Source organism: Pelodiscus sinensis, chromosome 1 (genome assembly GCF_049634645.1).
Source record: "Pelodiscus sinensis isolate JC-2024 chromosome 1, ASM4963464v1, whole genome shotgun sequence".
Taxonomy (NCBI): Eukaryota; Metazoa; Chordata; order Testudines; family Trionychidae; genus Pelodiscus; species Pelodiscus sinensis.
Window position 1 is genome coordinate 191,667,847 of NC_134711.1, and position 25,635 is coordinate 191,693,481.

Consider the following 25,635-nt stretch of genomic DNA (forward strand, 5'->3'; position numbering starts at 1 on the left):
CCCCATCATACTGTACGTATAGTTGGGGTTATTTTTCCCGATGTGCGTTACTTTACACTTATCCACATTAAATTTCATTTGCCATTTTGTTGCCCAATCACTCAGTTTGGTGAGATCTTCTTGGAGTGTCCCTCACAGTCTGCTTCTGTCTTGGCTATCCTAAACAGTTTGGTATCATCTGCCAACTTGTTCAGTTATCAACTTGTTCAGTTATCAGACTTTGCTTTCAATCCTAGGCCCGCCCTTAAATCTCATTGCTGAATCTTCTCAAGGGGATTGTGGCCTATATAGCTAGCTAGGTTGGTACTCCCCTAACAGTGAAATTTCTAAGTGTTTCTTCACAACACCCAGTGACGGGTAGGCAAGTGTATTATCCCCACTGGAGACGTGAGGCACAGATGAATTTGGGTGACTTGCCTAGCCTCAAACATGTAGGCTGTGTCTACACTGGGCCACTTATTCCGGAAAAGCAGCCGCTTTTCCGGAATAACTTGCCAGCTGTCTACACTCGCCGCTTGCTTTTCCTGAAAAGCAATGACAGTCTACTGTAAAATTGTCAGTGTTTTTCCGGAAAAAATATGCTGCTCCCGTTCGGGCAAAAGTCCTTTTCCGGAAAAACTGTTCCGGAAAAAGGCCAGTGTAGACAGCACAGTAGTCTTTTCCGCAAAAAAGCCCCGATCACAAAAATGACGATCGGGGCTCTTTTGCGGAAAAGCGTGTCTACATTGGCCACGGACGCTTTTCCGGGAAAAGTGCTTTTCCAGAAAAGCATCCTGCCAATGTAGACGCGCTTTTTCCGGAAATACTTATAACGGAAAACCGTTCTGTTTTAAGCATTTCCGGAAAAGGGTGCCAGTGTAGACGTAGTGTGTGGTAGCACTGTGGAAAATATAGACAGTTTCTCAAACATGCACATAAATGATGCCTACTCCAATCTGAACATTCCAGAGGAAAATAATGTAAGGATGACTAAAGAAAAATACTTAAAACAATACATGTGAGAATAAGAGTTGAATTTCTGGATTTCCACTGGGCTTTAGTATAGAGGTCTTTCCCAACTTTGGGTTTAGTTAACTCCAGTTTACCAGTGCCTTTAATGAAAGTTGGAACATGCTTTCAGTGTATGAGTCCACGTGCCAAGCTATTTGTCTTCAATGTAAACTTTCTTTAACCAACCTGTCAGTGTAGTTTACCTCTTTAAAATGTAAATATATTTTAAGTGTCAGCCTACATTTTAAAAATAGTTTTGCAGTTAAAAGTGGGATCTTATTACAAGTGTCCTGTATTTCATTACCTAAAAATAATGCTAAAATAGCTGATGTCTGCTATTTTGAACAGAGGATGCAAATAGTAACTGAGAGTTGTGTTTCCGGGGTTGTGGAGCCCCTGTTATATTCATTTGACAATAGTATACAGGTTTCAAGGCCACACAGCAACTCTGCTGACTAAAGACTTGGGTATCGTGGTTCATGGAATTCCAGAAACCAAACTTGAAAGATTCCTGGACCTTCTTGTAACCAGCAGGGATATTTTAGAGGATCCTGTTCTCCCTTGTAGGAATTAACATCAGCCATTTAACAATACCCTGAAAGCTAAAAAGATGTCAACTCTAAAAATAACATTTTTGTTTGAAATTTTTGAATTTACTGTTGTTGCAAGTACTGTAAAGTTGCGAATATAGTGCAAACTTTTTTCCCGTTTTTTAATGGCAAAGTCGGGGTGCACATTATCCATAGGAGGTTTTTTTAAAAAGTTTTAAACTCACCCTCGGCAGGCATGAGCTGGGCGGGGGGCAGGCGCAAGCTCGGCGTGCCAGCAACTAAGCGGAAGATGCTCCCCCGGCAGGCACGAGCTCGGCGCGCTGGCAACTGGGTGGGGAAGGCTCCCCCAGTAGGTGCGAGCTCAGCACGCACGAGCTCAGCTGGGCAGGGGGCCCAGCAGCAGGCACGAGCCCCTTCCTTCCTATGCATACCTTAAAATCTCGAGTATAATAGGGGTGCGCATTATAGATAAGAGTTTAGTTTATTCAAGAATTTTGACCTTTAAAAGGCAGATGCACATTATATATAGGTGTGCATTATACTCGAGATTTTACGGTAATCCCTAAGATTATTAACACTGGTGATGGTGGGATAAAAAGGGAAGAAATATTTTTCTTCCTTTTGGTGCATTTTACAGCACTCTGTACATAATTTTCATTGTTTTCCCATATATTCAATTAACTTGCAAAACACCCTTCTTCTTATATGTAGAGGAGTGGAAAACCCTTTCTTAAAAAGAAGTGTTAAAGAATCTTTATTTCAAGACACACTAGTTACAGGGTTTTTATTTCAGAAATATGGAAAATTAGTCACTCCATTTTTTGATAACTATGAATCCCTTTTAAAGAAGAATATGGGTCTCTAGTTATACTAAACAGTTGCATACATCCTTCTTGCAATGTTTTCTCCTGACTGTCATTTTTAGGCACCTTGAATATGTAGTATTTAACACGTTCTTTTGTTTTTGCTGTTTTCAATCTGTACTTCCTACAGCTGCCACCTAGTGTCAGACTTCTTCGTTAGCACACACTCATGATCAAAAAAATAAGAATATGGGACTAAAGTATACAGGCCCACTTCTAATGTACACTGTGCAAATTGTTCAATACACTACTAAGAATTTTCCTATTTGTTTCTGTATAGTATCTGGGCTATGGCTTTTTTTTTTTCTGTCTTTGTTGTCTCATCTCCAGAAGGAGAACGCAGCCAACTCCAGTAGCCAGCATTGGGACATCTTACTAAGAGCTTCCAAGGGAATAGTTATTTTACAAATCAATTAATTCAATCAAGGAAAGGTTACTAAGCTAGAGTCACCTTAAAATCATGCTGCTTTCATCCACATGCTCACCAAGTCTGAAGCTGATTGTCTCCCAAAACAGATGAAATGGAGCACATTATACAGTTAGGTTTGGTCACAGATTAATGTTTACAATTAAGCATTGAACTAAAATTGAACAGCTGTGTTGCATGAATAGCTGGCAAAGAGACCTCTATGTTTCTAACACTAATAAGCTTAGCATTTGGTTTTCAGATATGTGCAAATTTTCTGAAATACAAGATTCCGTAATATCAAATTCTTTGTTTCACTAAGTAGATGATATAAAGCGGGCTTTTCTACTTACGACTTCTAACAGGAGAGATTGTGAACCACTGAGTTCTCTGAATCATATGTGGTTGAATTCTCCAGAAAATGAAAGGAGTTTTTGTTTTCTGGAATAACATTGCAATTTAAATTGAAATGAACCTCTCTGTACTTTAAGTGCTGACAAGTATTTTTCTGGCCTTGCCAAGGCGTGTCTTAATTGCTAGGATTGCAGTTATAGTGGACTGGATGGGGGAAAGTTATATAATGCTCCATTGCTTGACAGGTGATTTATCAAAATCTGGTAGGGTTGAGCCACAGGAAAAAAGTCACTAGCTTTAGTGACCAATTTTGGAATGCAAAGCTACCTTACATCACGGAGGATAAAGCTAAAACTGGATTAAGAAATCAGCATTCATTAAGGATGCTCTCTTCCTAATTGAGAATATACAAATATCCATGGAAGAATTCTTCTGTTGCCTCCTTGCTGTCTAAACCCAGGGATTAGGTTGTCCCAGCTACTCACACCAGTTTCATACCCCTGAGAGACATAGTCAATGTAACTTTCTAGCATAGACCTCTCCTCAGCTTCTTTAGGGTGTGAATATGATGGAGTAGTCATTCCTAAACATGCCTTAGGACAATTGCAGAACTCATTAACATCTGTGTCTGAAAAGAACTAAGAAAACAACAAATGGTCCTGAAGTATCTTAGAGACTAACAAAAAATGTGGATAGCATCATGAGCTTTCAGGGGCATAACCCATTTTAGAAGTGGGTTGTGCCCCTGAAAGCTCATGATACTAACCACATTTTTTGTTGGGCCTTGCAGTACCTTAGTGACTTTCATGGGTTTTTTAATTTCTTTTTGGTTACAGACTCACAGGGCTACCCCTCTGAGACTTTTAAGTGTCTATACCTGGCATTCACCTTACCGTCCATAGAATTCTACTGCCTTTGCTGGGTTAGGAAAAAAAATCCAACTTTTCTTCTCACACAATCCCATTACTTGGCCTTTGTAGGTGTGTTTGTAGGAGAGGACTCCTCCCAACCCACCTGTCAGCTGCAGGACTGTAACAGTCCCTCCATGGCTGCTATTCACAAGCATTAGCACCTGCGGCCCCTCTGTGCCTCTTGTGTAAGGGTTCTTGGTGACTGGATCTGTAGGCAAAATCATAGAGCATATTCACTCATGGATTCTCCGTGTCCCCCATGGATAGTCGAGTAGTGACTTTGTCTCTAATGCTGACACCTCCTTTGGGGATCCTGTCCTTCTTGTCATAAAGTTTCAGTGAGGTGGAAGGACTTGTGATGAGTGAAATTTGCTCTTAGTGAAAAACAAATATGACTATAACTAAGCACTTTCCTCTTAAGTCTGCATTCTACAGTGAACATTTCCCAATGGCTGTGCTATAAAATCCTGACGAAGGCAGCAAAAGTCACAAAAAGTGTCTCTACAGATCTGAATTAGCTAAGCCTCATTTAATAAACTTGGACAATAGAGTAGAGAATATGCAGATGACACCAAGCTACTGGAGTTGTGAGCAAGTTAGAGGAGAGGATTAGAAATCAAAATCATCTTGATAAATTGGAGAGTTGATTTGAAATCAGCTACATGAAATTCAACAAAGATAAGTGCAAAGTCCTTCACTTGGGAAGGAACAAACACACAACTACAAAATAGGGAAGAAGTGATGAGGTGGAAGTGCTACTGAACAGAATCAGGAGGCTACAGAGGATCACAAATGGAATCTGAGTTGTCAACATAATGCAGCTGCAAAAAAGGCTGATGTCATTCCAGGCTGTATTAACAGGAGTATCATCTGTAAGAAACAATAGGTAAGGCCTCAGCTGGAGTACATCAAATACATCAAGAGCTATTACAATGAGACCTGTGATCATTGTTCCCCAGGTCCACTGAATGTAGGATAAGAAGTAAAGGTCTTCATCTGCAGCAAGGAAGATTTAGGTTAGATATCAATAAAAACTTTGTATCTACCAGGGTAGTTAAACTCTGGAATAAGTTTGTAAGGGAGGCAGTGGAATCCCCATCATTGGAGGCATTTAAGAACATATCAGACAAACACCTGTCAGGAATGGCCTAGGTTAACTTGGTCAGAGGACTGGACTCGATGACTTTTGAAGGTCCCTGTAGGGATGTAAGTGACTAGTTGACTACCCGATAAGCATATGCTTGTTGGATAGTCGAGTAGTGACTTGACTAATCACTCCCCCTCCTCCTCCCTGTTGCTGCCTCTATCAGAGAGAGTCAGCAAGGGTGGGGAACAGGAGCTGGTGCTGGGGAGAGCTGGCTTAAAAGCTGGTTTTCCCCCCTAGCACCATCTCTGTAAGGGGCAGGGGGGCAGAGGTACAGGCGGGAAACGGCGCAAACGGATACTGCTTGAGTCCCCACTCCAGGTTTCCCGCTGCTCTTCTGCTTTTTAAATGTAGTAAGAGTTGTGAGCTGCTCTTACTATATTTAAAAGGCAGAGGTGCAGCCCAGATAGCAAGTGCTCCACTTTCTCCTTATCGACTAATTGAGTAGTTGATGGAAATTCCATTGACGACTCGATTAGCTGATTAATCAATACCCGCTAACCCCACATTTCTATGATTGAGACCACTCTTTTAAACATATTGCTGTCTTTGTCTCCTGCCCCCCCCCCACCCCAGTCGTAGGTGTTAAGTTCCTTCCCCTGTGGCATCCTACTGATACTTCCACAATTTTTTTTAATATAATATCAAAGGGTGTGCCCGGTATAGGATTTTTTAGGATACTAATGGCCAATGGATGAAGTTCAATCAATTTCCATTGGGTCTGACAATAGTGGAAAAGTCTGAGCCTGTCCAACCCTTGAACACGTTCCAATCTCCACTACTGGCGATGTATCCATTGGAAAATGTGGTGGCCCCATATCCTAGGGTAGCTGCAGCTTCAGAAGAGCTCTCACTGATTATGTGTTCACTAAATCTTGAACTCTAGCAATCGTGGGATTTTTCCATTTTAATCCCGTAGGCTTCTTGGGCTGGATATTGCTTTCCCCAGCTGGCTGGCATTATAGCTGCTGCCTAAGATCAGCCAAGGAAGATGTTATGTGTTGGCTCCAGCTCCTCAGCACAGCTGCGATGTCCAAGGGATGCAAACGAGGCAGTTTTCAAGATTATGGAGATCTGTCTTCCAGCAGTGCACAATGAGCAGAACCCCACCTCTCAAAGCCTAATTTTAGCATCTTGTTGTCATTAACATATAGTAGGTAATGGGGGAGAGAGAAGTTATATAAGAAACCAGTTACTCCTGCAGCCATTTTGCATGGGGTAAGGCTGGTCCCAGAAACATCTTTGGCACCTAAACTGTCTGACTCTAGGAGGCAGCCTCCTATTTGTGAATGGCTAAGCAAAGTTGGGCATGATCCTGCAGCCTGGCTTAGGCTCTGAAAGGAGGCTAGTGCTTAGACCCAGATCCAGAATATCCCATTGGCTGGCTTAGGCATCTCCCTGCCTAGTGTGCTGGCTTTTGTGGATCCCTTTCTCTCCCCATTCATTGTTCAGGGATCTAAGGGCTGATGCTGATGTATGCTAACTCTGTAAATTGACTTAAGTTATGCTAATTCAGTTATGTAAGTTACCAAAGACGACACAGGGTGAAGAGTACTGGAGACAAGCCCTTAGACACCTACCTCGGCCTGGTGGGCTTCACTGTTCTCCCTGTAATTTTCTAAAAGCTAGACACCCCATGAAACTCAGTGCTGCAGCATAAGTCCCTTCATGGATCCCATTCTTGACACTAAAATGTGCCCAAATCATTATTTCTCTTTAGAGGATCCAAATCCAGGTCCTGTGGCTCTCAAACAAGCTACAATTCTAATTTACTTTATTTTAATGTCCACATTTCTCTAGCTTTTCTTTCCACAACTTTTATTGCTACTCAAACTTCTTTGGGCTACATTTGAATTTTTCTGGCTTTTTACTGATACCAGAAAGCAAATGCTTTTTCAGGAAAAAAGAAAATATAACTGCAATGTTTTGCTTCTCTGACTTTAACTAGCTCTGGCAAGGAGTTCCACAGATTGGCTGTGTTGTGTGAAGAAGTAATTCCTTTTGTTTATTTTAAACCTGTTACCTGTTATCATAAAGGTTGTGTTATTACACAGGCAAATCAAATACAGGTTAAAGGAAGAACAGAATAAGACAAAACAGTCATGCTTGTAACTCCCAGATTTTGTTTTATATTGGACATTTGACGTTTTGATAATATGATATATTGTATGTGATGTTGAAATTTTGGGGAAGCTATTGAATTTTTAAAAATCTAAATTCCCTTCACTGCTAGTGAGGATTTTTTCCCCCTAGCACTGTAGGAAAAGAACAACAAAACAATTACTATCACCCCGGTAACAAGACTGAAAATAGATGCAATATTACTCAGCTTAACGTCCACCCCCTGGAGTTCTCGCTCAAATGCAAATCTGTTCCATTTCAAGCACAGCAGAGGCCTGAGTTTCCACTGCTTTGTGTGCACATTTCTACAGGGATTAAAATATGTAGAGACAGGGCTTCCTTCGCCAAGCTTATATCCCAAAGCAACGGGAACTGAAGTAAGTGACTCATGACAGCAAAATGACAGCGTGTGACGCAAGCCATCACATGCAGGGCAAACTGCTGAGAGATACAGTTTATGACTAGAAGTTTCAGAAGTGCCAGCAACGGGCTTGCTCTTTTCTAGCTCATAGCATGATTATAATACAAATGTATCTGGTACAGTATCTCTTATAAACTGTCTCCCACCTCTTTTGGGGTTAAGTAATACAAACTCACTGGAGATTATTAAGAGTATAGGTTTAGACAAACACTCATCAAGAATGGTCTAGGTGGTGCTTAGTCCAAAAGAGCAGGGGACTGGACTAGATGACTTCTTGCATCCCATATGCAGGAATTTCTCTGTGTGGGGGGATGTGAGCTATGGGATGAGCTGGTGGCTGCCCCCATGGCCCAGCCCCGCCCCAGCCTTGGTCCTGAGTGAGGAAGCGGGAATCAGCCCCAGCCAGAGCAAGGTGGGGGAGGCTGGAGCAATGCCCCCGCCCCTGCCTTCCTTATGTCAGCCATGGCAGAGCATGAAGGACCATGGGGGATTTTGTTTGCACCCTTCACACCCCCCTTCATACAGTCATGTTGTGAGGTTCCTTCCAGTGCAATGATTCTATGAAGTTAGGTAGCAAGGTCTATATGGCTGTAAATTACAGAAAACAATGGGATTCAGAAAAACACCTAAGTGCCTTAAAAAAACCAAAAAACTCCAGCCCACTGAAAACACAGCTTTTTCACGAAACTATAATGACCACATGCCACACTGGATTGCATTGTATTACATTGCATTACATTGCACCATAGCAGTTTGTCACTCTGAACAGCAGGGGTTTTGTTCACTTTTAGAAATAGGTACTTCTCAGCTGAGGACCAGGTACAGTTACCATTATATATAAATAGCAATGGCAAGACATTGTACTGTGAATAAACAAAGCAATTAGATAAAAAAGAATAAGGAAATAGGAAACGTTATTTTTCTACTGTTTTGATAGTTGATCTAAGCACAATAGTATTCAATTCTGAATTCAGCCAATATAAAAAAAACTTGGAGCCAGATCCTCAGCAGATGTAAACCAATGTGGGTCTGTTGGTTTCCCTGTAGTCATGAAGATTTACACGATAAAATACCAGGGTCTAGATTTCTGCTTTCTATTCCCTTAAACTTTTTAGTTCCATGGGGGCCAAAAATATGTAGATGGCAAAAGCAGTTGGAATACTATGGCTTGTGGTAACAGAGAAAGTAATAATACATGAGTACAGAATATACATCTTAGAATACACATCATGAAATATTTAGGGTTTTTTCTTTGAATGGAAGAATATTTCTAGCCCCTTTTCTGGAGTAGGTCAGTCTCAGACTAAGGATCACATATGGGTAGAACATCAAAACTGGACTCTTTTCAGTTTGCATTTCAGGTATTTTAATCTTGTATCATTATTGCCCTGATTTTTTTCAGGGCACTCAGCCTTCTGGGCCCAGAATTTTTGCATATATTACTCAAGGAAGTTGTCCCATTTATTTTAGTTGGATAACTCACATAAAATTTGCAAGATCAGGTCCTACATTCTAGGATCAGGTCCTAGAATACATTGCCTGATCTTCTTCCTCCGGCCATTATAATACGGTGGGCTGCCAAAGAGTGCTGACGTCAATAGGAGGTGGGGGCACTCGGCACTTTGCAGGACTGGGCCCTGAGTGCGGTAATGATAGGCTTTTTATTTCCTATCATGTTCCCATCAGTTCCAGAGACGCGTTCTCTGATCTAAAGAAAGTTTAAGACATCTATAAATGCTGTTCTGTGCACTAAAATTACTATTGCAGTCAATAAGGATTTAAGTCTGGCAGTCATTCTTCAGACCAATTCTATTGCAGCATTGCAGAAAACATACCAATCCTGCTGATTTGCTGTTCTATTTTATTTAAAACTTGCTGAAAAAATAGCATTGATCATAGCATCTTTTGCACAAATCAAAGCCTCCTGTCAAATCATTTAAAATGTTCAAATAACTCTCCAGCACAGCATGGGCTCTGTGACACTATCCATTTTCAATAATCTACTTCCCGTTAGCCAGAGAAGAGCATTTACCCTCATTATTGATAGTTCCTGACAACATTATTTTAGTTCTGAACCAATGGAAGTTCTATTTGAACAGAAGTCTTAGTAAGGCCTAATAAGTAAAATCCTGCTAGGACTTTTACATAGTACATCTTCATTATGTACAGTCCAATCCATTTCAAGCAACCATTCAAAATTAATGTCTTAACAGGGATGGACTTCTGATGAAGGGAATGCATAACTGTACTGACTTAGGTCCTAATCCTGCCATTGTAAGGGCTTGTTTAGATTAGAAAGTGATTAGAGTTAACTAACATTTTAGCACACCCGGTGTAGAAGTGCAGTGCTTGGGTAGCAGTTAATAGAGGTATTTTGCCTTTGCACTTCTAGGTGCATGGAGAGCTGAGGCAAGGGGAGGGTGCTTAGGGCTGCTTTCTACATGTCCTTTTTGGAGGTGCAGCATGTACTGCCTCCTTAGACTGACAACTGGTGCACAGAGATGGGCAGAGCCCTGCATATACACACACACTCCTTAGTAGGGGCTCAGTCACATCTAATGATGCTAAAAGTGAAAGCAGCTCCTGAACAGGTGTGTGATAACTCCCTGTGTCTGAGCCCCATCTGGCACACCTGTGCGGGAGGCTGCCAGAACTGTGCCAGAATCCGAAGGACTGACATTCCAAATGCGATAGATGCTTTGCTCTCTTAGGAAGAGGAGCTGGTTTGATAAGAATGCAAGACTCACATTGGCAGCTGTTGAAAGGGCAATCAGAAATGCCAGAGCCACTTACTGATGGCTCCTTTGGATTGCCTATGAAAAGGAAATAATTACTGGGACGAAGGAGAGGCATCATGCAGCAGGCGCTTGAGGCATGTAGAGAGAAAATGTTAATGTCAATGCACAACTATGTTAATAGACACTCAGAGTCTCCTACATATATTGCTTCCCTACTGGAAGTAATTTCTTGAGTTCCTCCAAAAAAGGTGTGTGTGCCCACCCACACACACACCCTATGTGGCTAGAACAATGCACACAGCCCCCTCATGTTCTGGGAGTGAGGAAGTACAACAGAATAAAGTACTCCTATCATATTCCTGGCAGTAGGATTGCAGAACAAATAATATTCTCCAGAATCTAAGGTTTTTTTAAAAAAAAACAATGGCCAGTAATCAAATCTTAACATTATACAAACTTAAAAGAAACCATCAGTATGCCCTTAAATAATTACTCATGAGACTTGCTCCTAAATTGACACAACCCAGAGAAAAGCAGCAAAAAATCAGATTATGTAAATTGATATTCAATTAACTTAGTATTTCAGAGCAATCATATGCTGGTGGCAAACTCTGCAGTTGTAATTTATTTTATCCCATATCAAAACATATTATCTCAATGAACTATATTCCAGCAGTGATTTATATGTATATTCTCTTCCTGAGTGCAATTCATTTTCATTTGAGTTGATATATCTTTTTGTGCACAAGTAGAAGCAAATATATCCTGTATAGTAGCACTTTGGACTCAGAGAAATATTCTGCATTGTACAAACAACAAGGGGTCTGGTGACACTTTAAAGACTAACCAATTTATTTGGGTATAAGCTTTTTTGAAATACAACTCACTTCTGATGCTTGAAGAAAAAAGAAAAAAGGAAGGGATACAGAGATGGGAGTATGACATCAGTGCTAATTGAATCAGAGTGGATGTGGCTCACCTCCATCAGTGATGAGGTGGCAGTAACTTAAAGGGAAATTATGTATTGTAATAATTTTTATTACAATACATAATAGAATAGCCATTATAGAAGTTGTAGAATAATAGCCATTCTACGTCTCTGCTTAAACCTATTTTGACAGTGTCAAATTTTCCTATAAATTCCAGCTCAGCAGTTTCTCATTGCAATCTGTGTGTGTGTGTGTATGTATGCCCTCACACGTGCGCACCTGAGAATGGCAACTTGCAAGTCAGCTGCCTCCAACCTGTTTGAGGCAGACTTCAGATTAGCAGACTAAAAAGCTGCTGTGTATTGTTCCCTTCTACTGTAAAGAACATTACTATAAGCCTAAACCTTAGCCACTGCCTGCTGAAGTTCAGGAAACACATGCACAGCAGGATGCCTCTAACTATTAAATGTGAAATGAAAAATAATAATCAAGTTTCCTTCATGCTATGTCTTTGTTGTGCAAATTGTGTGTGCGTTTCAGGCTGCTGTTTTTATATATATGTGTATTTACAAAGTGTGCTCCATGTTGTTTGGATGGGATTATAACATATATGATGCACATCATGTGCAATGTAACATTACAGAATTGCACATTTGTTTCTATATAAGATTACTGTATATGCATGAGCATGTAGCATATGGTGTTTGTTATTGTATATAGTATATCTAGTCGGACCTGCCACTTTCTGTTATAGAATCCTTGTTTTCAGTAACTTACACCTTTAAATTCTGACAAGGTAGGATGAAATTTTCCATGTTAGTTGTTTGCCTCAAAGTGAATGCTTTGTGGAAAATTTCAGCAGAAATGGTTGAATTGATTCCAAGAATGAGACTAGATGAAAATATGTTGTTTTGCCCACGATAAAAAATTCTGGTGACCTTTTTATTTGTAAAGCTCTAACACCCCCATGATGTGGATCAGGAATTTAAAATTTGTCCAGGGGATTCTCTCTCTGTCAGGAATGTAACTTTTGACATCCATGTGAAAATCTGCCCAAATTTTCGCAAGTGATAAGCTTCTGAAAATTGCAGTTTGCACATACTCAGTGGAGACTTACGAGACGTTTGCAGGTAAATTCCCAGAAGATTCCATCCATATCAGGCATTCTGCAACCCAGGGTTTTCCCAGTAATTGCATTTCCCAGCTGCTTTGGGTCCATCCAGGCCCAGGTCCAACTACCTGAATGGACAACAGGAAGCCTGCCTCTCTGTCCTGTGCTCAAAATGACTCCCTGCTAGGCTCAGGCAGTGTGGAGGACCAAGCTGCTCAATTCAAATGCAGAGGGGACAAGAACCATATCTGTGGGGAGGGAGGAGAGTAGGGCTACATCTAGACTGCAGGCTTCTTTCGGAAGAAGCTTTTCTGGAAGAGATCTTCTGAAAAAACTTCTTCCGAAAGAGAGCGACCACCCTGCCAAAGTGCATCGAAAAAGCGATCTGCTTTTTCAAAACATAGTGTCCACACTGAATAGAAGCTATCTCACATTTAAGTTGTGATTACTATGGATGGAGTGCTTTTTGTGGATGTGCTTTTTCCTCGTTCCTCTTCTTTTGAAAGAACTCCCTCTTTCCCATCCACACAGGCCTTTTTATGAAAGAGTTCTTTTGGGAAAAGGCTTCTTCCTTGTAGAAAAAGGTTTACCAATGTCAGAAAAACCCCTCTGTTCTTTCAAATGTTTTTTCCAAAAGAACACGATTGCAGAGAGGACATAAGTGAAGTTTTTTCGGAAAAAAAGCTGTTTTTTAAAAAAAAAACCTCTGTAGTGTAGACATAGCCTAGACAGCGTGGGTGTGCGGAAACAAATTGGATGCTGACAAGAAGTGGGAAATTGAAGTTGAGACTGAAATGATCATGTGGGGGAGAATGGGACAGCCTGAGCCAGTGGCTGAGAAAGTGAAATCAGATGAGAAGCTATGGGCAGATGGGACTGAAAATGTAGGAGAAGGAAAAACAGGTCTAATGAGAAGCTGGGGGTGGGAAGAGAGAATTGGGCTTAGTTGGGCAAAGAAATGGGAACAAGGAACAGTGAGTAGAAGACTGAGTCTGGACAAGGAGCTTGGGGAAGAAGATTTGAACTGGGAACCAGTGGAGATAGAGAATGTGGGCAGAGAGGAGGTGATTGGCAACTAGGGTTGGAAACAAACAGGTCAGACAAGGAGCCAAGACTGATTGAGCTGAGACTTGGTGGGCAAGGAGACTTGGGACAAGGAGCTGGGGGGAAGGTGGGGAACAGAATGATTCAGCAAGAAAACTGTGACTTGGATGAGAAGCTGAAAGAGTGGAGACTGGAAGTGACTAGATGAAGAGAATGCAACTGGGAGAAGGATCTAGAAGGGGGGCAGAGACATGAGTGGGGAAGAGGGAGGACCAAAGGGATCACATTTTGGGGGGAATAGGCAAAAGAATCCATGCTCATTAGACTTTTAGAGCACGCTCTCCTCTAGAGCTGGAAAGCAAGGTACAGTTTCTGAGTCTCACCTTTTCTCTGCAATCAGTAATTATCTGTGAAACTCACTGGCAAAGTGCCCCATTGCTCTCTAGTGCTGGTCCAGGTACGGATGGCAACTCCTACTGCTATCAGTTATCCTGTTGGCTCAAATGGCAGAGGCCTGTGTAGTGGATCAGAAAGCTTCTAAGCTTGCTGATGACCCTTGTAGGTGTCAATATAATGCCTCGTGGAGTTTCTGGGTTTTTTTCAGTTGGTTTTAAAAAAACCTATGAAATTAAACACACATTCACGCTCATAAGAGGCCTAGGGCTAGTCAGCTCTGTTCCATCAGTCCAAGCTGTGCTGCTCATTAATTGCCTCTTAGCCAAAAGGGCTTGGATTAAGATCAGGTGATATAATGAGACATGTGGGCTTTATAAAAGGGCAGAAAAGTTAGCTTGGTGGAGGAATAAGGAAGGTTTCTGTATGGGGGAAAAGAAAGCAGGAAAAATTGCTTGGGAGTCAGTGCTGAAGTCTAGCACCTAGAAACCTGAAAGGTAGCAAAGCCCAGTGATAGCTAAGGATGCAAGGGCTTCTAGGGTAGTACCCTGGGAACGGGATCCTGAAGAATCAGGGCAAGGCCAGGAGAGCAGTTTGCCTGATGACTTTGTGGAGCTGGAGAATTGGATAAGGAATGCAGTCCTGTGGGGACATAGAAAGTGGCTTGAGATTAGTACTTTGAGGATTGTCTTTCTAATAAATATAGACCTAAAGGAAGGTATTGGAGAGGGTGCCTTTGTGGCTTATTTCTGGGAGCCTGGTGAGAAGAAGCTGAGGCAGGCTCCCCCAAGGATGTGCACATGTGTTAAAAGAACATTAGGAGGGCAAAGCCAAGCACTCGAGTTAGGAAATGCTGGAATGTTGGTTACTTGTGCACATAGATGCTGACTCCCTTGCAAGTTGAGGGTTTCTTGACCCTTGCTCTGCCTCTTCCCCCTCTGTGCCTCCTGCATGCTGGTTAATAATTGTTCCTCAGAGTGCGGTAAGCTCTGGGGGAAGCGGGAGAGGAGGTGACTGATGGAGGTGTACTCAAAGAAGGGGTGGAGTGGGGGAGGCTGGTTGGTAGTGGCTGCTTAGCAGCTATCAACTCTTTTCTGTGGGTGCTCCAGCCCTGCTGCACCCATTGAGTCCATTCTAAGTTTGTGTGACCCTAATTCAGCCCTTTGTGTGCATGTAGTATGATATCCTTTCCTCGGGACCTCTGCGCTCATCAGTGCACAGGATAGGCTTACGTCTGGAGATGAATCCTGGCTGTGTAATGAGGGGCAACATTGTCTAGTAAGATCCCTGCTTCATTTCCTTGCAGAACTTGGAAGGGCTGTGGTGAATGAAGCAGGGGGGGAAAGGAAGGTCTCATTGTTAAGGCAGTTGAATGCTGTTGTGACAATGTATCCCTGTGTTCACACTGTACACACTATTGTAGTAATCTTGGGACAAAAGATGCTTTGTGAGGTATCATTTGAAGACTAAAACTTGCTGATGAGTATTAATATGATAGAATGTGCAGTAACACTGTGAAGCTGTAAGATTCCACTGTACAGTGGTATTAATGTGCTCCAAATTGAGATAGTTACAGGCCTGTCTGTCAAACAAAATGAATGTGTACTCTGCTTAACTTGCATTTAAGCAGTACATAGACTTATCGAGCAGGAAAGGAAACTCAAACAAGTGATAAAAAAGCAGCAGAGACTTTATCTTCTGATACCCAGTTGGGGACACTTTTCATGAGGGGGACAAACTATTAAAAAGAAAGAACAAACACCCCAAAATACAGGCAGTCCCTGAGTTACGCGGATCCGACTTATGTCGGATCCGCACTTACGAACGAGGCTTTTCTCACCCCGGAACTCGCGGGCGGCGAGACCACCCAGATGAGCAGTGGTCCCACCACCACATCCTCCGGGGTGAGAAAAGCTGCTGCGGGTGTCCCTGGTCTGCTGGGAGGGGTCCCCAGCAGACCAGGGACACCCAGAGCAGAGGCGGCGGGGTCCCGCGCCTCTGCGGCTTTGCTCCAGAGCAAAGCCTTGGAGGCGCGGGACCCCCTGCCTCTGCGGCTTTGCTCTGGGTGTCCCTGGTCTGCTGGGGACCCCCCCCCCCAGCGGACCAGGGACACCCGGAGCAAAGTCTTGGAGGCGCGGGACCCCGCCACCTCCGCGGCTTTGCTCCGGGTCTCCCTGGTCTGCTGGGGGGGGGCGCAGCTAATGCGCCCCCCCCCCCCCAGCAGACCAGGCTTTTGTTGTGGACGCCTGGGGTAGAGCAGCTGGGGTGCTGCCGGGTTGATCCTGGGGGGACTTACCGGGCAGCGCCCCATCTGTTCTGTCCCAGGCTCCAGATTCAGCCACTGTTGAAACTGACCAGTGGCTGATTCCAGGAAGCTGGGGGCAGAGCAACTCTGCCTCCGGCTTCCTGTAGTCAGCCCCTGGTCAGTTTCAGCAGCAACGGCTGAATCTGGAGCCAGTTCTGAGTTATGTACAAATTCAACTTAAGAACAAACCTATAGTCCCTATCTTGTACGTAACCCGCGGACTGCCTGTACTCCTGTCTCGGCCCTTCCTCCTGCCTGTTGATTCACTGCTTATAGTAGCCCAGCAGCTGATGGAGTAGGGGATGGCTCCCGACCACTGAAAGCATATAGTGAAAGAACTGTAGGTTACCTTGAACATAGTTTAAGTAGGCACCAGTAGCATTTTATCTTTATTTTTCTTGTAACTTATTTCTGATGCTTATGCTTCAATATTTGTACTTGCTTGAAATCTAACATTGTGGTTAATATACTTGTGTCCAGAAAAGTCAGTTTTAGGTGGCAAGTATATGTATATTTCTATAAAAGAGAAGAAATAATGGACTTATCTGAGATAAGGTTAGGCAGTACAGGATGTGCATGTTGGGGAGGGGGCAAGGGACAAGATCCAAGACTGTGGGTGTGTTAGGGTCACAGTGCAATGTAACCAAGGCTGTCAGAGCCAACACTCTCATGTAGATGGGAGTGATTTATAGGCTGGAGGGTTTGTGAGTAGTCCAGGCTGGAGGCTATCAGCGAAGCATTGTAGTTTAGAGGGTCGGAGCGACACAGCTACTCATTAGTCTGGATTGTATCCTGATTAGGGCTGTCAGTGAGTCTTTAAAAAAACTAATTTGCCATCTGAGAACACTTCATTAGAAATCCTAGACCTACTACTATGCAAATAAATTTGAGTATTAAGGAACTCCATAACCAAAGTATGGTGCAGTGGGCAGAGAAAGTCAGAACTTGCTAAATTGCTACAGCTCCCTTTACAACTCACCTTATACTACAAGGCTACGTCTACACTGGCCCCTTCTCCAGAAGAGGCATGCAAAGCAGGTAAGTCAGAATAGGGAAATCCGCGGGGGATTTAAATATCCCCTGTGGGATTTAAATAAACATGGCCGCCGCTTTTTTTCCGGCTTGGGGAAAAGCCGGAAAAGAGCGTCTAGACTGGCGCGATTCTCCGGAATAAAGCCCTTTTCCGGAGGATCTCTTATTCCTACTTCAAAGTTAATTCCTACCCCTTCAAAGAGGTGCGGCACTACCCCTTTGAAATGCCAAGGTGCTGCATGGGACCCTGGATTCTGGGGAAATACTGCTCAGAACCCGGGGTTAGTTGGGGAGTTCCCAGCTGCCACCAGGCTCCACAGCTCTTTGGCATTTTAAAAAGGCAGCGCCGCTGCACAGCTGATCCCCAGCTCAGCTCTGCGGTGCTGCTGCTTTGAAGTACCCCTCCTATCCCCTTTTGCTGCCTCTATCTCATAGAAATAGACTAGTTGGATAGTCGACTAGTCTTTAACATCCCTAGGTCATAGTAGACAACAAGCTAAATGAGTCAACAGTGTGACATTGTTGCAAAACAAACAAAAAACAAAAAAACCCAAAACATGATTCCAGGAGTGTTGTGAGCAAGACAACAGGAGTCATTCTTCTGCTCTACTCTGCACTGGATAGGCCTCAGTTAGAGTATTTTATCCAGTTCTGGGCAGTGGGCACCACACTTCAAGAAGGTTGTGGAAAAATTGGAAAGGGTACAGAGAAGAGCAACAAAAGTGGTTAAAGCTCTGGAAAACATAACCTATAAGGAAAGACGGAAAGAAGTGCATTGGGGCGGAGGGAGGTGTTTTTTTTTTTTTTTTAAGTTTGGGGAAGAGAAGACTGAGGGGACATGAGCTGTTTTCAAGTACCTGAAAGGGAGTTACAAGGAGGGAGGAAAAGTGATAAGGAGTCCTGTGGCACCTTATAGCCTAACAGATTTATTGGAGCATAAGCTTTTGTGGACAAAGACCCACTTCGTCAGATGAATCCGATGAAGTGGGTCTTTGCCCGCGAAAGCTTATGCTCCAATAAATCTATTAGGCTATAAGGTGCCACAGGACTCCTTATCACTTTTGCAGATTCAGACTAACACGGCTACCCCTCTGATACTTGACACCATGCAAGGAGGGAGGAAAAATTGTCCTCCTTGACCTGTGATGACAGGACAAGAAGCAATGGGCTTAAATTGTGACAAGGTAGGTTTAGGTCGGGCATTAGGAAAAACTTCCTGTCAGGGTGGCTAAACACTGGAGTATATTGCCTAGGCAGGTTGTGGAATCTCCATCACTGAATATATTTATCAGGCATAATCTAGGTGGTTCTTGGTCCTGCCGTGAGGGCAGAGGACTGGACTTGATGACTTCTTAAGGTCCCTTCCAGTTCTAGTATTCTATGATAGTTGAGGAGCATGAAACCTCACATGGAGTGTCATCAAGTATGATAAGGGGGAAATATAAATATGTGCTGTAGCCTTGAACCATGGCAGGTATTATTGGGATGGCATAGTGTATGGTACTGGAGTTACAGTGTGCATGAGGGTTAACATATTCCAATGTGGGCATTGAGGGGCCCCCATCACACTATAAATAGTGTGTGTAGTGACGGGGGGCCCCTCAATGCCCACATTAGAATATATCGTTGCAGTGACTGATTTGGGGAGATGGCAGTTTGTGTGCACAATACATACAGAGGAGATGTATCTGTGTGTGGTAGAGGCACAAGTGGCACAGTGGGTGGCAAGGGGTGTGTGCTATCTATGTGCACTGAGTGGCAATGGGTCTGGGTATGTGTAGTAAGCAGGACTGAAGGAACTGAATAGCATGGGAGAAGTAGTGGGTGGCATGGGGGGGTGAGAATTGTATGTGCCAGGCAGTGTGCACACTGGCTGTCACGGGGGTGTGTGCGCTGTGGGTAGCACTGGCTGGCATTGAATGGAGATGTGCACTGTAGGCATTGTGGGTGCAAGTGTGTGCACGGGGGGGGGGGGGTGGCACTGTGTGGTGTGCGAGCAGTGGGTCTCACTAGGTGTGGAGAGGGCGAGTGCGGAGCTGGGATTCGGGAAGCAGCGGGTGCCGGCACTAAGGATATGGGGGTAGCGGGGTGCCGGGGGCGGGCGGCGGCGCTACGGAGGTGGGGGGCGGTGAGTGTGTGGGGTGCGGGGGAGACACACGGCGGCGCGGCTGCGGGCGCCTTTAAGTGGCGCTGGCGGGCGCTGGCGGCGCACTCCGGCGCTGGGCGGGCTGCTGCGAGCCGGGCCTTTAGCTGTCTGCGCCGATCGCCTGACGCTCCCCGCCTGAGCCTGGCGGCTCCGCGCTGCCCGGCAGGCCCCGGCCCCTGCCCCGGCCCGGCCGCGTGGAGCAGCAGCAGCAGCAGCAGCAGCGGGGCAGGGCGCGCGGGCGGCATGGAGGCGGAGGCGGAGGCGCAGTGCCGGGTGCTCTCCATCCAGAGCCATGTCGTGCGCGGCTACGTGGGCAACAAGGCGGCCGCCTTCCCCCTGCAGGTGAGCGGGGCGCCCGGGCTCGCTGCTTCCCCGCAGCCGGGCGCGGCGCTGCATCGGAGGGTGCCACTGTCTAGGGACGCCGTTTGCCCAAACAGGTGCACGTCGGCTCTTCCCGAGCCTGTGCCCCGGGGCTGAGCATAGGACGCTTTTTGATTGTCAAATCCTCAGTCCTATTACTAGCTGCTGCAGCGGTTGTTAGGTGTGTAAATGAGGACTGACTTGAATAAATGCGTGGAGTTAAATACCGTGGTAGGTGGGTTTCAAATGGGTCTGGAAATGCTTCTGGGTAAGTTCGTTGTTTTTAAAGATCATACTTTTAGTGCTTTATATTCTCAAAGCATGTTTCCAACACCCCTTTGGTATATATGGTTGTGACTATTTTCTTCCACTATTTGATCTGAGGAAGTGGGTCTGGCCCACGAAAGCTCATCATCTAATAAACCATCTTGTTAGTCTTTAAAGTGCTACATAGTCCTGTCTTTTGCTCCTGTTTTAGAAAGCATGCTTCATCAGATATCATGTGTCATACTCTCATTTACTGCTGGGTCAGCACTAGAAGCTGTGGTTCACCCCATGTGGAGCACTACAGTCATATGTATTTTGGGTTCTCACCTTGGTCAGAATCCTGCATTGACCACTGATGAAGGTGGGAAGCCAGATTTGATGGACCAGTAATTCCATGTGCTATGGGATTCTGTGTACTTGTGTAACTATGATCCACAATAAACAAATGTAAGTGCAACGAAGTCATAAGGACATTGATTCCACTGCTTACATTATCCAGAGTTTGGATAAAATAATGTAAGGAATAATGTTCCTTTAATTATACATGTGGGGCAGGCCTGTAAGGTTTAGTCTGACAACTTTTGCCTTGTGCCTTAAATGCAGGTCTGGGAGCAAATACCTTGGTTCTAGCTACTCTATCACTATTCTAATTTCTGTGTGTGTCCATTTTTCATGTTATTAAAATGGGAAAATAACCCATAACAATCACAACCTATATGAGGCAAACTTTAATGCTTGCAGAGTACTTTGGATGGAATGCACTGAAATATTTTTAATTTTAAAAAGTACCTACCGAAGTAGCAGTGGATGCTATTACAGAATTCAAACAGTGCAAGTCTTTAAAGCTCCTTGGTGCATGTCATATGATCAGAGCTATTGGTGGAGGGAACCTGTGGGCCATTCCCAGAACCAGAATGAAAATAGTTTGGTAAATATTCCAAATTGCTGTTGTGACATTTGGGTATCTTATTAGTCATCAAAACTGTGAGATGGAGTTATCTTCAGAACCCTTTACTTACTAATTCACCAGGGGAAGGGGACAGTGTCAGGCTTGGGGATTTGTTCTGTAATTTTGGTGCTCCCTTACGCCAAATTTCCCTCTTGTTCTGTATCCGTGGAAGAAGGGTTAAATGTGGCTCCTTACAGCAGAGCCAATGAATTCTGGTGCATGGTTAGACAAGAGGTATACAGATCGAGGAAGTTATTTTTACTTAGTAGAGGACAAAGTAGTTCCAGCTTAATGACAGAACTACTAAAATTTAAATGAATATTTTTATCGGAAGGATGAAATAATCTCTTAATCAGGCCAAGTGTGGCTATTCCTAATCATTTCCTTTTGGGCATATAATATAGCTCTTTTTTCAGTGAAAATGTTATCTCTAGTTATATTTTTACATTTTATTGAAAACTTAGACCAGATTTTCAGTGGATGCACTGGCATAAGTGCTGAGAGTAGCTTGTGACTACATGAGTTCTAATCACATTCTTGGATCTCCTTTGTTAAACTGTTTTCTTACCTCCACTAATTTTCTTACAAAAGGTACTAGTAATGAGGTTCCCAGCTTATGTATTCTTCAAGCTTCAGAAAAGTATATACGAAGACTACAAAACAATTACTGTTGGGGATGATTCCAGGCTTTCAATATAAAGTGATCATTACAGTTGTATATAGCTATCAAGAGGTGTTCCGTTTATATAGTCAGAAAAGGATCCTGCATCACCTAATAGCTTGTTATACTAACGCTTATTACTAATCACTTTCTGGCTAAAAGAAACTGAGAGTTTTGGCAAATGGAAACTAAAGGAAGCTCCTGAAAGACCATTAGTCGTCATGCTTCTAAAAGAGAGAGGATAATGCTACATCTGTAGATGCCTGAAAGATGAAAGGGCACCACACAGCGTGTGCTGCAGATGCAATGGGATTTACAAATAGAAAGGGAACTTAATTCCTTGGATTTTTTTTCAAAAGAGCTTAAATGCAAAGCGTATCCGTATGGTGTGTGTTGGGGGTTTCTCCTTATCACTAGTGCAGCCTCACTAGTAAGGAGGTTAAAATGTGAATAATCAATCAATTGAGTGGTTGATGGAATTTTCATGGACTACCTGACTAGCCGATAAGGTGGGGAGGCACTCATTACCCCTGCTACAGCTCTACAATTTAAATGTAGTAGGAGCCGGGCAGCAGCTCCTATCACCCAACTTCTACTACATTTAAACGGCTGAACTGCAGCGGGGTTAGCTCTCAGGGGTGGCGTGAGCTGGGACTAAGTAGTCCATGCTCACGTCACCCCAGGAGCTAACTCTGCTGTGGCTTTGCCTTTTAAATGTAGTGAGAGCCCTGCCCTAACCAGTGGAGATGGTGCTGGGGGGAGCTGGCTCTCCCCTGCACCTGCTCCTGCTGCCATCCACCTTGTTGCCTCTGATAGAAGCAGCAGTGTGTGTGTGTGTGTGTGTGTGTGTGTGTGTGTGTGTGGGGCAATAGTTAGTATTATTGACTCAACTACCCGCTAAGCCTAGGCTTATCAGATAGTCAACTACTTGACTAATTGTTTACATCCCTACTCACTAGCGTAGCACTAATGCAGCTGGGTCAAAATAGTGGGGTATCTTTTTACCATTCTTGTAGATCAGAATTTGTTGTGGTAAAAATGTGTTTGCCTTGTCTACACTAGCTTTCCTTCTGTTGTTACCATCACTCTGATAGTGCAACACTGTCAGGCCAAAGTAGGGCTGTCAACTGTCTGATTGTGCAGACTCAAAGGCTCTTGTGCTGCTTCTTTTCTGAAGCCCTGACCCCCATTTTCTCCATTCCATCCGCCTCTTTCACTCACTTTGACCAGGCAGGGATTTGGGACACAAGAGGAGAGTATGGACTCTGATAGAGAGTTTGGGTGTGAGAGATGGAGCCAGGGTATAAATACTGGGAGGGAGTTGGGGTGTGGGATCTAGACTGGGTCAGGAGATTGGAATGTGAGAGGGGTTTGTCACTTACATAGGTGGTGTAGCTCCTGAAGGTGTATCCCTTTGGCAGTGGTCCACAGTGTCTCTATGTGCCACTGTCTGCAGATACTGTCCCTGCAGCTCCCATTTGCCACAGTTTCAGGCCAATAGTATCTGCAGAGTCAGCGCTCAGTGAATAGACACACACATGCCCCTTTGCCTCCAAAGGCTGCAGTGATGGTGCTGGCCACTTCTTGGAGTGGGACAAAGTGAAAGCAGATAAAGGAACCTGCTTTCGCATCACTACTGTGCTGGACTATTAGTGCCCAAAATCTGCTGGTTTGGCTGAGGTAGCATCTGGGAGAAAGGGTGTGATTCCTGGTGAAAGTGGGAGTTGGCAGCCCTAAGCCAAAGGCATCTATCACCATGTGCCGAATAAAAGCAACGTGGCATAATCACTAATTACTCTGGTTTCTTACACTCTCCTGTTCACCTCCCCATGACTGCAGGGTTTTTTGTTTGGAGAGAAATTATAGGGTGACTCTTTTACCCAAAAATTAAAGTAAAGTGCACATCTCGGTACTTGTACAGATAAAAAGTAGACTGTGCCCTGAAAGAAAGCCATAGAATAAAGAAAATCAGGCCCACATATTTATAGCTTGCTTGCTGTAGGTGGAACCTACTGAAGCTAATACTTGTTAAAACTTCTGTTCACTTCAAGTTCTGCAACAAGAGCAAATCTTTTTAAAAATTAACATCTGTTCTTTTAACAGGTCCCTTTCTCTACCAAATATCTACTGCATTAAAAGGTAAAATGTTGAAACATACTGCCTTTGTTAATTGTGCAGTGTTCACTTTTTCTATATTGATGCTGTGTTACAAGTATTTGTTAAAGTATTTTTGAGTTGCCAGGGTGTGTCTGTGATTGGCTTCTTCTGCAATGAAGCCAGGAAAGAAGTTGTTAATGGTTACTCATCCAGAGATAAATTACACTTCTTCATGTTCTTTGAACGTATGTACTTTGAGACACTGCAGATGTGTTAGTTAACCACAGGTGGACGGTCCGCATGCCTTGACTCTTTTCCACACACAAAGGTTGAGAGCAATGATTCCCAGAAGAGTTTCATCTGCATTATACATTTTACCTTGTTACACTTTTAAATAAGTTTCTGCTGACCCAGTTATGCTGGGTGGTGTGCAGGGAGGGTTGGGGTGGTAATTTTGTTGAACTGCTAATTTTAGAAGCTGTTCTCAAGGTAGTCTTGAATGATTTCTAAAAGTGGTGTTAACAGAGCTAATTCACATTCACACAGTCTGCGCACTGTGTTAGTTAAAAATTCAATGCTGCCAGATTTGTAATATGGAAAGGCCATTGACCTGCAGAGTTTCCATTGTACAGGTTTTCATACAGTAGAAGTCATTTATCCTTTACTATGGGCTGTCTTGCTTTCAGTGGCATATAGCTTGTGGAAAACATGCATGTTTTCCACCATATTTAACTTTTTATTGTATTTATGCTCTTCACTTGAAGCATCCCCTCGTTTCTAAAAGTGTATATAAAAGTTGTGCCACTGATGTGTATGTGGTGCTGATAGCTCCGGAGACTGAAGTCCTTCTCTAACCACATGAGATGCAGGAGGGCAGATGCTTTGCTGAAGTATCCTAAACCTGACCTAGTTCGGGATGGTAATTTTTGATGGGGGGGGGGGGAGGCACTCCAAGAATTTGATAAGTGGCCAAGGTCTGCACTCTTCTATGATATTAATGGACATATGGGATCTTTGATGGAGGTTGGGTGCAGAAGGGAGCTTGGGGTAGGATACTGGGGTGCATGGTCTGAGGGGGGTTATTGGTAGGAGAGGATTCTGATCTGGAGGAGGAATATATGAGAGGGTTGAAGATCTGGGAGGAGATTATAATCTGGGGCCAGGGAGCAGGGTTTGGGGTTGTGACCTGGGGCATGAGGTTTAGATGGTGCAGAAGGATAGGTTGTGACCTGGGGCAGAGTGTTGGAATGTGGGAAGGAGTGGGCTGCTAGGTGTTGGCTCTGACCAGAAGGTGCTTACTTAGGCAGCTCCTGGCCAGCAGCCTAGTGAAACCCTCAGGCAGGTTCCCTGCCTCCTGTGCCCCTGCTCACATCTCAAAACATGTGCATCTTTCTGTGCCTCTTGGGGAGGAGGGGAAGGGCTTTGCGCTCTGTTTATACCACAAGCATGGCCCAGGAAGCTTCTGAGATGTGGATAAGTCTCTTCTAGGAATAGCTTGTATTTTGTGGCATGTCTTCACATGTGATATCACAGTAGCATTTCGTACCTGTCAGAATGGCCTTCATTCAGGTCTGGAACCTGAAAGTGTGACCGACTTTGTATTCTATTACTAAAGAGCCACCTAGTCACCTATAGGTATTTCAAACATTATTTTTAAACTGAATTTTCCATCCTTAATTCAGTTTTTATAATGTTGAGTTCACATGATTATTGCCTGACATCCCTGAAATATAGGGGAATCGCCTCTGTATTTTCATGTCTTGATTCTATTAGAGCAGCTATCTCAAGGAGGGCGTTAAAAGCATTGACAAAACACCACCACTTGGATGTAGATAATGAGAT

General features: G+C 43.8%; 1 protein-coding gene across 2 annotated transcripts in view; it reads left to right on the plus strand.

The window, feature by feature from the left end:
• The first annotated feature begins 19,426 nt into the window (after window positions 1-19,426).
• Window positions 19,427-25,635, plus strand: part of PDXK (pyridoxal kinase) — a 79,664-nt gene continuing 73,455 nt past the window's right edge. Inside the window, exon 1 of one of the 2 annotated variants that reach the window (XM_075912532.1) lies at window positions 19,427-19,801. In XM_075912532.1, the coding sequence (XP_075768647.1) occupies window positions 19,703-19,801 (99 nt within the window). In that variant the 5' untranslated portion in view covers window positions 19,427-19,702. The remainder of the gene's footprint in view (window positions 19,802-25,635) is intronic. The other variant, XM_006137930.4, reaches the window with a different exon arrangement.